Below are 14,862 nucleotides of genomic sequence, written 5' to 3'. Positions count from 1 at the left end.
ATTGCTTTCTCTCTTCTCTCCTCCTCTTTCTCTGTTCTTGAAGCTAAAAACCTCTCTGGCTTAAACACAAGTGGATCTTCCCAAGTTTCAGGATCTCTCATCACAGCATAAGCGTTAACAACAAGTGATGTCTCCTCCGGTACGTAAAACCCTCTGATATTACACCCTTCTTTTGAGAACCTTACAAAGAAAGGACCCGGCGGGTGCAGTCTTATCGTTTCCTTTACCACAGCTTGCAAACAAGGCAGGTTTTGTTGATCTGTTTCTTGAATCAACCTTGTTTTTCCCACCACGCAATCTATTTCTCCTCTCAGTCTCTCAAGAACGTTAGGGTTGTTAATGATCTCCCCCATTGCCCACTGTGTTGTTTTCACCGAGTTATCAGTGCCTGCAAATAAAAGATCCTGCAGTATTTGCAAAACGTTAATCGTATAGGCACAACAGTTTTTGATTTGTCAATGAAACTACTTGGAAGGGATGAACATAATAATTACCGCGATAACAGACTTGATATGGTTCCTTGTGATCTTATGCTCTGCTTTTTCATTTCGGTGAGCTACCAACAACGCGTCCATTAAGTCCATACCTTGATGATGATGCTCGTCCAGTTTCTTTTCGTGTTCCACAAGAATCTTTTCGAGAAGCTCATTGAATCTGTCGGAAACAACCATCGTTTCTTTTCTAAACAGTGAGGCAACAAGCTTCTTAAACCCTGCGCGTAACATGTTTGCAAAGAAAGATAGAACAGTAAACAAAGACATTGCATCATCTATTGCTTCTATAACCTGAATATAATCTAAACTAAAAACAAAACGCACTACCTAACTCAACAATTTACGTAGTCCCATGAGCTTACAGTTATAATCAATGCTTCAGGTTGTCTAAGACTCGTTAGTTAAGTAAAAGAAGACACCAGGAAGGACAATGATATAGTCCGAAGATTTATATCACCTAAAATCATCTGCATCAGCAATTCTCTGAACTCTCCACTTCTTTATAGGCCATTTTGACAGTATGGCATCGCTATATTCCGGCTTGCCCAGCTCTCTGCAAACACGTATTTCTTACCTAAGGCGGAGGCCAAATCTGACAATGGCTTCATAAGTGTCTCTTCTTCTGCTTCATAAATTCAGTGCTTAACAAACTCTTATATGATACTCTTATATGATATAGAGCTGTTTTAGATTAGATTAGAAGTTGCTGTACATCTAACATGTGATACATTTACTCTTCTCTAAAGTTAGAAACTTGTATCATTTGCCTTTTATTACGAGAGCTGGGTTTTGAGTGTCAGTCATTATGAATAGTAAGTTGGATTCTCAAAGCTTGCCTATCTAGAGCAACTTGTGAGAATAAGGTTTAAACAGGTTTTTCTGATTTGTTATTACAATGAGATAATAAAATATCATCATCATCAATGCTAGCAAAACGATTATTCAGTGGCCTAAACTCGATGGAAACGCAAACTAACCAAACTCAAAACCAAAAGACGAAAGTAAACAAACGCGTTCTATGAGATCTGACCGCAGTCGGCGACCACCACAGGCTTGGAAGGCTCGCAGTTAGGAGTTCTGACCTCTTTGTCAATGCTCTTGAGCACATCCAATCCTTCAACAACTTGGCCGAATACAACGGTCTCCATGCCGAGAAGCTTGTCCTCCCTCATGCCGATCAAGAACAGAGATCCGCTGGAGCCTGGACCACGGCCCTCCATGGAAATGAAACCTGGACCGGTATGTTGCCTTATGAAGTTCTCATCCTCGAAAAATCTATCGCCATAGATTGATTCTCCTCCGGATCCGTCACCATCAGTAATATCTCCTCCACAGAACATGTGATCCGGGAGCACACTGTAGTTGATTGATCCCTTGTAGTGGAGTGGCTTACCAAACTTACCCATTCCTTTCTCTCCCGTACAAAGGGCCCTAAAGTTCTCCGCCGTACGCGGGGTGGTGTCGGCAAAGAGCTCCATCACGATCCGACCAGCCGGTTTGCCGCCCACGGTCATATCAAAAAACACTCTAGGGTTAGCCGTTTTCAAAGATGGATCAGGGAACTTACTAGTGGTTTCTGATTTGATACACTCATCCTTTACTTGTTCAACCCGACCAGCGAGAGGATGAACATGCGCTTCATTAACGTTTACTCCTCCACCAGCGGGTGGTAAGAGTCCGCCAACAGGTTTAACGTTAATTGTAAAGGCAACATTAGCCGGAACGTTAATTGTGACGGGTGCATTGGCTTCATTCAAGCGAAAACTTATCTCCATTTTCGAAGATGGGCCAGAGATATTAATTATGGGAGGTATTCGTATACCCCAAGCGAAGAACATCAAAAGAATAAATAATACTAGCTAAAACGGCTTAGATTACAGTTACCTTGATTTTAGGCGGATTTGTCGAAGATTCTCTATATTTATCCTCTAATATATATTATAGATAATAATATTTTTACTAATATACAAATTAACAAATCTAAAGATAGATCTATGCTATTAACTAGATTAACTAGCACGGATTGAAATTTATTTTATTTATATTATAATTTTTATATAAAATATGATTTATATGAATGTTTTTAAAAGTTTTTTTAGAATAAAATATTATGCAATAAAATCCTATAATAAATATGATGACTTAAAAAAAGACACTTATTTTGTAATTTTTATATCGTTAATGATTCTAGATAAGTACCCGTGCTATAACACTGGTTAAATTTTATTTTATACCAAATTGTGTATATTTTCTATTTTAAAATATAACTTAAATATGTTGTATTAGTTTATGTACGTAAATTTATTTCAACAATGTACATCATGACTTGAATGTCATTATAAGACATAATTTTGTAAATTTGGTTTTTTAAAAGCGAGTTCTTATATTATGAATAATTTAATATATTGTTATACTTAATTTTTTGAAAATTTTCATATTATAGTGACATATTATTGACATTGCTATAACAAACCAATTTAGAGTGTTTATAGTTTCTAACTTTTATATCTAAGTTTCAATATTTTAAAAATATTTCAAAATAAATTATTTAAAGTTTATTATATTATATAAAATTATAAAATTTAATAAAAAGTATGAAATTGAATTTAAATATTCAAATTTTGACCCGTTACTCATTAAATTTTTTAATTCAATAGATATTATTTTTAAAAAATAATATTACTAAAACTTGAATATTTTATAGATTAAATCATTTATATTTGTTTTTAAAAATTCAACTTATGGTATATCCGGAAATAAAACTATTTTCTACTTAGAATAATTAATATGATAATTTATTTGTTTTACAAAATAGACTCATATATGTAAAAATAAAAAGTAAAGTATAATCTATACTAACCTATACTAAATAAAAGTAGAAGCTATAAGCTCTGCCCGTAACATGTTTGCAAAGAAAAGCTTCTTAAACCCTGCGCGTAACATGTTTGCAAAGAAAAGCTTCTTTGTCAAAACATCTAACTCGGTAGCCAAAGCCTTGAATCTCTCTTCTGAACAACTCCTCCCCATGATCATCTTGCTGATGCTGTAGTTAGTGAGCGTCAACGTTTCCTTATTGATCTCCACGCTCTCCTTCTTCATGGCCTTATCGAACAGGTTCATATAAAACCGTTCTAGCTCATTTGCTCGGATACCTCTTGACCGCTCTTGTGCTTGGGGACCAAGCAAGTTTGTTACGAGGACCTTTTTCATGAATTTCCAGTAATCTCCGTATGGAGCAGAGATGAAGCTGAAAGATCCGGCAAAAAGGGAATCATCGGTAGGAGTGAAGCCGCGATACGAGTTGTTCACGTCATGTGTCCTGAAGATCTCATAAGCAACTGAAGCTGAGGAGACGAGGATACGTGGAAACTGAAGACGTGGAGATAGAGAATAGGTCCGTACTTGGAGGAGAGTTTCAATAAAGATCTGTGGAGTAGAGCAGAGAGAAGAAGGTGAAGATGACCAATGATCGGAAGAGAAGGAGGACTCGGAGGCAGATCAAGGCCGCTTGGCTTCTTGAAGAAGATATAGTAACAGAGAAGTGGGAAGAGACATAAGAGGATGAAGATGAAGCAGTTTTGAAATTCTAGGGTGATCATTGCTGCCAGTATTTCTCAAAGTGAATAAGAGGCAAATTACACAGAGAAATGTTCTTATCAATTATCCATGAAACTATAACACAAAATGGTAATATAATAATGGAAAATGGTAAAAGAGCATCTCCATTCCTCTTTTTTTTTTCTTTTTTTTTGTTGTATTAAGATTTTTTAATTATGAATTTTAATGTTATTTTATGATCTAAAGACACTTTTACGTAGTTTAAAGACATTCATCATAAAACAACATTAAAAAGGTTTAAGACACTTACGATAAAATAACTAATAGAGATGGCCTAAGGTAAAAGTTAAACTTTTTAAAGAATATCTACCGATTTTAATTTATTAGAGTTAAACTTTATCAACTTTCTTCACTAACAAGTTACAAATGACACTTGGTGTATTTATTAGACATATGATCTTTAATTATTACAATAGTATATGGGGATCATTACAAGAGTGATTAGGTATATATTAATTTAAAATGACACTTGAAACTTTATTGACTAAACTTCAAAGCCAAAATCTCCACCTTTTTCCCACCCAAAATCACTTCATAAATCCCTTCCATAATAAACCAAACTTAAAACCAAAACAACGACTTAACCGGAAAACTAGCTTGGACGACACAGAAACATAAAAGTCCAAGCTTTCTTTATTAACGATTTTACAGACTCGTACGTGAAAATTCACAACTTGTGGTTACGCAGATTCGAATTTAAAGGGTTCACGGTTCGAGCAACCGGAGTGAACTTAGGAGGATGAGCCATGGTCAAAGGTCAATCCTTTGATTGATTCTTCCAAGTCAACTCTATCTCCTTCGATTCTCCAGTCAAAGCCCTGCACCATCATCCCAACGACACTTCCTAGAATGACATAAGCTAGGTTTTCTCCGGGACAACCTCTCCTTCCCCCACCGAAAGGAATGTATTTTAGTGCTTTCTCTCTTCTCTCATCTTCTTTCCCTGACATAGAAGAAGTTAAAAACCTCTCTGGCTTAAACTCATCAGGATCTTCCCAGTACTCTGGATCTCTCATCACAGCATAAACATTAACAAGCAGTGATGTCTCCTCCGGCACGTAAAACTCTCCGATCCTACAACCTTCTTGGGGTACCCTTGCAAAAAAAGACCCTGGTGGGTGCAGTCTTAGTACTTCTTTAACCACCGCTTGCAAATAAGGCAGTTTTGGTAAATCCGTTTCTTGAATCAATCTTGTTTTCCCTACCACCGTGTCTATTTCTTCTCTCAGTCTCTCAAGAATGTCAGGATTTTTAATGATCTCCGCCATTGTCCACTGTGTTGTCTGAGCTGTGGTGTCTGTGCCTGCAAATAGAAGATCCTGCAGTTGCAAAAACGTTTCTTAGTCACACAACAGATTTGGATTCTCAATGGAGCTACCTTATTCAATAATGAGTGGAACATTATATTTACCGCGACAAAAGACTTGATATGGTTCCTAGTGATCTTATGCTCGGCGTTTTCGTCTTGATAAGCTTCCAACAACGCGTCCATCAGCTCCGTGCCTTGATCCCCGTCTAGCTTCTCCTCATATTCCCTAAGAATCCTTTCGAGCAGCTCGTCTAATCTTCTGGAAAGAACCATCACTTCTTTTCTAAAAAACGAGGTTAGAAGCGTCTTAAACGGTGGGCGCAACATGCTTCCCAATACAATCTTGTTTACCAAGGCAGTCGATTCACTAGCCAAACTTCTAGCTTTCTCTGCCTCACCGTTCTCCTCTGAACAACTCCTCCCCACAATCATCTTGCAAATGCTGTTGTTACTTAACTTCATCGTTTCCTTAACCATGTCAACAGTCTCTTTCTTTCCCGCTTTATCAAGCAAGCTCACATAAAACCGCTCTAGCTCATCTGCACGGACGACTCTTGACCGTTCGAGCGCTTGTGATCCGAGCAGCTTTGTGACCATGAGCTTCTTCATGAACTTCCAGTGATCTCCATAAGGAGAGAAGATGAAGCTCCAAGATCCGACAAAGAGAGAATCGTCGATGGGAGGTGAACCACGAAACGAGATATTCACATCATGCGTCCTGAAGATCTCATAAGCTACCGAGGCTGATGAGACGAGGACTACGGGGATGTTGAAGATGCGGAGACTGATGAGAGATCCGTACTTGAAGGAGAGTTTCTGAAGAGACTTGTGGGGAAGAGTAGAGAGTAGAAGGTGAAGATGACCGATGATAGGAAGAGAAGGAAGGCTCGGAGGCAAATCACAGCCACGTATTGAGCCGCTCGGTTTCTTGAAGAAGAGTTTGTAACAGAGGAATGAGAAGATAGAGCAGAGGGAGATGAAGATGAAGCAGCATTGGAAGTCAAGGATGATCATTGTTGCCATTCTTAAGCAAATGATGACAAATAGAATGCTCTTATCTTACCAAGAATCAATGAATACTATTTATAGCTCATGAAAATGTAAATTTCATGGAAACTTGAGGAGCCGTGCCTCGTTAGTTACCAAAATAGCAATTGCCTTACGCAATTTCGTAAGTTTTGTAATTTTGAGGACCACAATAATTATAAGATTACTTCTGTAATTGGTAAGTTGATGTTCATTATTATAAATCACTATAATTAGATTTTAAGATCTTTGATTTTCATATCATATTGTGTTCTTTGTAACTAAAACTAGATTTTAACCCGTGGTACACCGCGGGACAATTTTTTAAAAAATAATAACATTTTTTTTTTTTTATATTTAGTTTGTTTTGTTTAACTAAATAATAATTTTGTTTGGACTGTCAATTATTAGAACAATAATAGGGAAAATAAATACATAAATATGTAATTTATAAGCTATTGTCGGATTAAGTCACAATTTTACAAATGATTTAATTATTTTACAAAATTTTAGTTAAATTACCCTGATTTAATATGTCTAATATTCTTATATTAGTGGTATTGAACAAATAGTTAAAGGAAGATTTAACCCGTGTTTCAAAACCGAATTAATAATATTTTATATTTATACTAATGTTAATTCAAACTGTCATGTTAATAACATGTCCCGCTATATAACAACAAACCGTCATATTAGTGGTTTGACCCGTGTTTCAAAACCGTCATATTAGTGGTTTTGGTTGTGTGTTGTGTTTTGTTTGTGAAGTTGATATTTATACATGGAAAATGCTTGATGAGCAAGAAGTTTACAATCCGTAGCAATAAAAGAGAGATTTTAGTGTTTTCCTATTTGAGTTGATAACATTATCGCATAATCTATCTTAACATTTTTGAAGTACATTTTTGTGTCATCCTCTCTTATATTTGTATCCAAACAAGTCTCAACTAAATTCTCTACAATCCTTACAACCAAACACAATCATCTCCTTATTTGATAATATTAATTTCCTAAAATATATCTATCTAATTTAAATCAATATGTTAGATTCAAATATAATTCTCCTTTCATTTTTATTTAATCTTATATTTAATTATTTTAATTACTATTTAATAAGTTAATAAAATTTTATATTTTTTCCAGCATATAATGTGATTTGAATTTTTATAAACGGATATATATTAAAAATTGTCTTAGGATATTTGTAACCAAACAAGTATATCCACATATAGAGCTCGAAATACATTTTTGGAGTACAATAGGGTGTCATCACTTTTTGCCAACATCGGGTCGGGTTTTTAACTAAAATTATAACCGATTCAATTATCTGGATCCTCTTTAAGATTGCCGAATATTTTGGGCCGGTTTTTAATCCATAGCATACTTATTTACATCCAATTAATGCCAATTAATGTTCATTGTATCTTACGAAAAATCTATTTTGCATGCCGAATTTTTAGGACCGAGTTTGACAAAAAAAATTGATAACCCAAATTATGTAATCACATCCTCTTAATCACATCCCTATAATATAGCAACTAATTCAAGATGAATACATCTTAGGAAATATCTAATTTGCATTTAATAAACGACTACATATTTGGTAAGATCTTATTAGCTTTAAATGTACACTATTAATCTAATAATATCAACTGAGAATCATAATAAGAATATGTCAAATCATTAATCATAACTACCAAATCGTAAAATGTATATTCTCAATTTGCGAATCAAGAGTTTCTACAAAACTCTACCTACAACCGTTAACAGTATATATATCAACAAAATAATAGACCCGTGGTGTACCACGGGTAAAACATAATAATATTCAGTTTCTTAACACGGTATATATTATATTAAATGTTTTTCTTGATGCTAAAGTTAAATATACCCGATTATTGAGTTTTTAAAGTTGGGTTCTCGTTTTTATGAACTTTATTAACGTTATAATAATTATTGTGATTGTAATCATTTGTTACTCAAACTCGGCTGTGTCATTTAAATTTAAGAGATCATACATACTCTAAAGATCTATTAAAATAGNGTAAGATCTTATTAGCTTTAAATGTACACTATTAATCTAATAATATCAACTGAGAATCATAATAAGAATATGTCAAATCATTAATCATAACTACCAAATCGTAAAATGTATATTCTCAATTTGCGAATCAAGAGTTTCTACAAAACTCTACCTACAACCGTTAACAGTATATATATCAACAAAATAATAGACCCGTGGTGTACCACGGGTAAAACCTAGTAATATTCAGTTTCTTAACACGGTATATATTATATTAAATGTTTTTCTTGATGCTAAAGTTAAATATACCCGATTATTGAGTTTTTAAAGTTGGGTTCTCGTTTTTATGAACTTTATTAACGTTATAATAATTATTGTGATTGTAATCATTTGTTACTCAAACTCGGCTGTGTCATTTAAATTTAAGAGATCATACATACTCTAAAGATCTATTAAAATAGGTTTGGAGATTTTATGGGATTAAAAATTTAATGCGTAGAGTTGTTTTTGGAAAAATTGAAATGTATAGATGTTGTCAAGCTATTTATTGCAATAAATGTATCAAATTAGGTCGATTTAAATAGTTCCATTAAATGAGTTTTCAGGAATTGTTATTTTAAGAAAATAATTAAGAGTTAATGTTGTAAATAAAACAAATTAAATAACCAAAACTTAAAGAGCATAACACAACAAAATGTACTTCAAAAATAATAATATAGATATTATAGAAAATTACCAAAATATATTTGCATTTTCTCTACATAAGCCCACTAATTTTCGTCCAATATTTTACAAAACATGAAATATATTACTAACAGTAAGCTAATCATAGAGTTATTTTACTTGCGTGTTGAAGTAGTTTAGCATAGTTTTAAGAGCAAACATACAAAACGTGATAGATGAATCTAATAAGACCATGTACAGTGGAGAGAACTTCTACTAATCTCTCAAATATATCTTTTTAATAAGTTTTGTGTAATTTTATTTTTTATGTAAAAATTAAATTATAAATAAAATCCATAAACTAATTATGATAGGATATGTGTCAAGTGAGTAATGTTCACGCTGGAGACTCTTTCAACCGTAGACTGCATATATATATTTGTGTGTGTGTGCAAAGACTGCATATTTTTCTTATTCCACACTGTTTCTTTTGTCTTTATCTTTTAGAGAGGACGTGGAAAATAATCATTAAGGTCCAAAATTTTTTTGGTTTTAATGTTAAGCTCCAAACTTACGAAACTACATGATTGTATTCACCAGTTTATGGGAGTGACATTTGCTTGTGCCTTCTTTATTCCTCTCTTTCTCCTTCACCCGCTAACTGCATTTTGCAAGGAGAAATAGAAAACTTTAACGTACAGTTATAACGTATAGATTAAGAAAATTGTGATATTGTAAGATTAATATTCGAATTATTCTTCTATTATAATTGAAATCTCGAGAGCGACAGCCGACATGAGTCATCTCAAATTTTCTAATTAAAAAAGGTATTGGAAAATATATACTATCTTTTTTTTTTTGGACAAACAAAGAAGAATCGAATTAATGTTTTGGCAACCAACATATATAGAGCTTTCTTTCCTTTTTTCCCTTCTTTGTAATTTTATTTGATCCTCTCTTTCTGTCATTTTCATAGTCCAACTTATTTTCACCTCACATTTACATTAGGTACATATAATGTATATGCAAACAATCAACAAACAACATTTTTCTTTTTGTCTCTATCACGTGAGCAAATTTGGAAGACTTTTCTTCAGTGTGCAACACAACGCGTAATTGGTTGGGAGTATGGATAAAAAGAGAATTATAACGGGCTTGTTCTGATACTTATATCTATGAATGAATTAATACGAATAATGAACAAAACATATGTCGGCCTTGTTCGTCCGAAAAAATAATGAATCATATGGCACCGCGCACATTCACATTAGGTACATAAATATTGTTTTTGCTCTTTAAAACTTTGGTTAGATGCTTGAACACGCAAATGAAATAACTCTAAGTAGGCTTATGTGGGCGAACTGCAAAGATACCTTGGTGATTTTGTATGCTACTTTTTAAAGACAATTTTCAAATATGTCGAAAGATCATACAACCAAATGGCACCTCAGACGACGTCACCTCAGGTTTTCAAGAAACTGTACATTTTCATGTGCTATATATATAGTACTTGTATAGTTCTAGTACTTGTCATTTGCTTTCTGACTTTAAGCAAGAATGGCAGCAATGATCATCCTTGGCTTTCAAAACTTCTCCACCTTCATCTTCCTCTGCCTCTTGACAGTCCTTTGTTACTATTTTTTCTTCAAGAAACCAAACGGCTCAAGACGTGGCTTTGATCTACCTCCGAGCCCTCCTCTCCCAAGTCCCAATCATTGGTCATCTTCACCTTCTCCTCTCTACTCTTACCCACAAGTCTCTTCAGAAACTCTCATCCAAGTATGGACCTCTCCTCCATCTTCGCATCTTCAACATCCCCATTGTCCTCATCTCCTCTGCCTCCATGGCTCACGAGATCTTTAAGACTCAGGACGAGAACATCTCCTCTCGTGGTCCGGCTCCTATCGAGGATTCTCTTTTTGCCGGATCTTCAAGCGTCATTTCCTCTTCCTATGGAGATCACTGGAAGTTCATGAAGAAGCTCATGGTCACTAAGCTTCTCGGAGCACAAGCACTCGAGCGGTCAAGAGACGTTCGTGCAGATGAGCTAGAGCGGTTTTATACAAGCCTGCTCGATAAGGCGATGAAGGAGGAGCCCGTTGAGATCGGTAAAGAAACGGTAAAGCTCGTTAACAACAGCATTTGCAAGATGATCATGGGGAGAAGTTGTTCAGAGGAGAACGGTGAGGCAGAGAGACTCAGGACTTTGGCTACCAAATCTCTTTCCTTGGGAAAGAAGATTGTATTGGGATCCGTGTTTAAGAAGCTCGGTATCTCACTGTTCAAAGAGGAGATAATGACTGTTTCCAACAGATTAGATGAGATGTTCGAAAGGTTTCTTGTGGAACACGAAGAGAAAAGGGACATGCATCAAGAAACGGACTTGATGATCGGCGCATTGTTGTCAGCTAATGGAGACGATGACACAGAGTACAAGAGCACTAGGGACCATATCAAGACGATGTTGGCGGTAAATGTGACTCACATGTGGTTTCCATTGAGAACCGTTGTGACTCGTGACTAAGAAAAGTTTTGTGCAACTTGCAGGATCTTTTATTTGCAGGCACGGATACCTCGGCCCAAGCAATACATTGGGCAATGGCGGAAATGATTAACAACCCTAACATTCTTGAGAGATTGAGAGGAGAAATGGATTCTGTGATAGCAGGGAAAACAAGGTTGATTCAAGAAACCGATCTACCAAATCTGCCATATCTGCAAGCGGTGGTTAAGGAAATACTAAGACTGCACCCGCCGGGAACTGTCTTGGGAAGGATCTCCCAGAAAGGGTTTAGGATGGGAGGGTTTGACGTACCGGAGGAGACACCACTTGTTGTTAATCTTTATGCTATAATGAGAGATCCAGATTACTGGGAAGATCCAGAGGAGTTTAAGCCAGAGAGATTTCTTCTAGCTTATTCAAGAACAAGGGAAGAGGAGGAGAGAAGAGAGGAAGCATTCAAGTACATTCCTTTTGGTAGTGGAAGGAGAGGCTATCCTGGAGCAAATTTAGCTTATGTCTTTCTAGGAGCTGCTATTGGGATGATGGTGCAGGGATTTGAGTGGAGAAACAAAGGAGATGAGAAGATTAACATGGAAGAGGCTGTTATAGGACTGAGTTTGACCATGGCTTATCCTCCTAAACTCACTCCCGTTGCTCGAACTACAAACCCCTTAACATTGAATCAGAGTTCGTGAGTTACTTTACTTATTATTATGAATTATGATAACTAGATTGTTGATTGGGACACTAGCAAAATTAGACCCCTAACTTGAGTCAATTGCAAGACTAGACTTCTCTTTTTCTCTCTCAAACATTTGCCACTTTCTGTCTACTAAATCCTCTGCCATTCATTGTATTCACAGAAATGCCATTATTTCTAATTTATTTGAATTTCTTGCAAAAATGTTTATTACATCCATATCCTTATCTTCTTGTCTTATTTACGCTTGTACCACCGCCATCAATTTTCCAACAACCATGAACAACTAAATTTGAAGCTCTTAATGCTTCAACAACCCGATTTGTGAGCTTAAATAACTTCATTTTCTTCCATGAGAACTTCATTTTCTTCCATCTCCTCTCCATTTTAATCGAAAAAAATGAAAGTTCGTTAATCTTGTTATATCTCGTGAACAAGGAAAATTGGCGCTGTGTTTCTTTAGTGGTGACTAAATACGACGTCCTCGGTGCTTGACATTGCGAAACCACCACCGATAAGGTTATTTTCCGGTAGATTTCGTGATTTTCTTTGTTTTTTTGTCGAACTTAGACTTCATTTGTTAGTCCAACCGTCATAATATCATGTAAAGTCTACTATGTGGTCAGTTTTGCAATTTAAAATTTATCGACTTTCGAGCCCGTAGACTAAAATTTCAGTCTCCTTAATTTCATTTGAAAACAAAAAAATATGATTCAGACTGCATTATAATCTTTCCGTCAGATACTTCGTTTGCAGTCTACTAAGGTGTATTTTTGCAATTGACCAAATTCTTGACTTTTTAGTGATGACTGCTGGCCTAAGTCTTCTTACGATAATAAACGAGTAGACTACTATAGTGACTATTTTTGGAATTGACCAAAATATTTAAGCATTGACCGTAATATTATAATATTAAAATAATTATTTGACTGCAAATGAAGTCTACTAATTAAAAAGTTTAAATGTTGGTCAACTCCAAAAATGACCACGGCAGACTGCAAACGAAGTCATCATTACTATAGACTTCGTATGTAGTCTACTTGGCAAAAGTCAAACTTGGTCAATTGCAATACTAACTACGACGAAATTTACATTTTCTTGTTGACGGATAGATGAAGTCTACTTGTTAGACAGAAGTCTACTGTAAAGTCAATGGGTTGGTCAATTGCAAAAATAACCAGAGTAAACTATAATTGAAGTTAACAGGTGGAACTTTCCATTGAAGTCTACCTATTTTTATTTATTTAATTGCAAAACTGACCAAAAAATTAACAAAAGATGACCACAGAAGAAGTCAACCGGTTCTAGTAGACTTCGTCCGCTGTCTGCTTTGTTAAATTGTAATTGCAAAAATAGACCACAAAAAATAGACTTCATTTGAAGTTATCTTCGTATAGTCTAGTTTATATCTACCCGTTGACGTCAACATGAAGTCAGCAGATTTTGAAAACCAAATTATTGCAAATTGGTGAATAATTTTTAAGATTTTCTTGTTGTATTCTTTGATATATGTTATTTACTTGCCTCTGTATGTTTTTGACATGAATCCATATTATACATATGGAGAAATCAAGTTTTTGGTTTTCATAGGCAGTTAGGTCATTAAAGTAGACTAATTTATGAAGTCAAACCGTTGGAGTTATTTGTGAAGTCTGTATATTTGAAATAGTGTTTAATTGAAATTTATAAATTTTTCTTTTTGATTTTGTAGTTCAAAATGTTTTATATCGGTTATGTACGCCTCTGTCTATTATTGTCATGATAATATATTATACTTTTGGATCAATCATGTTTTTGGTTTTGTTAGGCATCTAGGTTATTGATTTAAGACTTCTACGGATAGTCAGCTATGTAATGAGTAATTGACTTGCTGCTTACTCTTTTAGGTAGATGGCACAAATACCTGTTGTTTACGGAGTATGGGCGACGAGAAATGGGTCCTGGCATTTTGATATGGATGGACACAAAGGTGGGAGAATGTTTTTTTTTGTGACACGGTTGTACATACGCTGAGCTTCTTGAAATGGCTGTAGCAGATTATCTGATTGACAAAGAAACATAGATGGTTCAGTTATCGTACCCCTTAACAGAGATGATGTTTCAGCAATTGCCCCAAGATACCCCTCCTGTCTATGTCACAAATGATAGATCAGTTCAAAACTTGATAGATTTTAGTAGTAGGAATGTTGTTCACCTTTGCGTCTCTACGCGATGCATGGATGGACAGTTGGTTAAGGGATGTGTTAATGATATAAATAACTCTTGTTCTATTGCCGATGGGGAGCCAATGGATGAATTTGGTGACGATTTAGATCCAGGTGCTGATGAAGGTGTAGAAGAATGTGAAGAAGCTCTCCATGACACTACATATGAGAAGCCAACAGATGTTGATGACATGGATTTCGATTACAATGAGTACGGGAAATTTGAAGATGAAGATGACGATGAAGATGGAGATCACCCGGATGTAGATGCTGAAGAAGGGAAACCGTTTGTTGGTGGTATTCATGGACAGTTAAATAATCCTTG

At 35.2% G+C, this 14,862-nt stretch overlaps 4 protein-coding genes and 1 pseudogene across 4 annotated transcripts in view; 1 reads left to right on the top strand and 4 right to left on the bottom strand.

The window, feature by feature from the left end:
* The window catches only part of LOC104767668 (cytochrome P450 705A5-like), a 2,501-nt gene extending 1,830 nt beyond the window's left edge, over window positions 1-671 (bottom strand). Inside the window, exons 1-2 of the mRNA XM_019240869.1 lie at window positions 495-671; window positions 6-404 (exon numbers count right to left, since the gene is read on the bottom strand). Of these exons, the coding sequence (XP_019096414.1) occupies window positions 6-404; window positions 495-671 (576 nt within the window). The remainder of the gene's footprint in view (window positions 1-5; window positions 405-494) is intronic.
* LOC104765888 (peptidyl-prolyl cis-trans isomerase-like) lies at window positions 1,244-2,308 on the bottom strand. Its single transcript, XM_010489673.2, has one exon. It carries the CDS (start codon window positions 2,267-2,269, stop codon window positions 1,511-1,513), a length of 759 nt encoding a protein of 252 aa, XP_010487975.1. The 5' UTR covers window positions 2,270-2,308; the 3' UTR covers window positions 1,244-1,510.
* LOC104767667 (cytochrome P450 705A20-like) lies at window positions 3,360-4,093 on the bottom strand. Its single transcript, XM_019240868.1, has 2 exons — window positions 3,804-4,093; window positions 3,360-3,741 (listed from the first exon to the last, which is right to left on the bottom strand). The coding sequence occupies exons 1-2, from the start codon at window positions 4,091-4,093 to the stop codon at window positions 3,360-3,362; spliced, it is 672 nt and encodes a 223-aa protein (XP_019096413.1).
* Window positions 4,644-6,462, bottom strand: LOC104765887 (cytochrome P450 705A5-like). The gene is made up of 2 exons (XM_010489672.2): window positions 5,524-6,462; window positions 4,644-5,431 (listed from the first exon to the last, which is right to left on the bottom strand). Exons 1-2 carry the CDS (start codon window positions 6,442-6,444, stop codon window positions 4,844-4,846), a joined length of 1,509 nt encoding a protein of 502 aa, XP_010487974.1. The 5' UTR covers window positions 6,445-6,462; the 3' UTR covers window positions 4,644-4,843.
* On the top strand, window positions 10,688-12,328 carry LOC104765886 (annotated as a pseudogene).

This window comes from Camelina sativa, chromosome 19 (assembly GCF_000633955.1).
Source record: "Camelina sativa cultivar DH55 chromosome 19, Cs, whole genome shotgun sequence".
NCBI classification, from domain to species: domain Eukaryota; kingdom Viridiplantae; phylum Streptophyta; class Magnoliopsida; order Brassicales; family Brassicaceae; genus Camelina; species Camelina sativa.
Note: the sequence above shows the minus strand (reverse complement) of the source record. Positions and strands in the feature narration are given on the sequence as shown.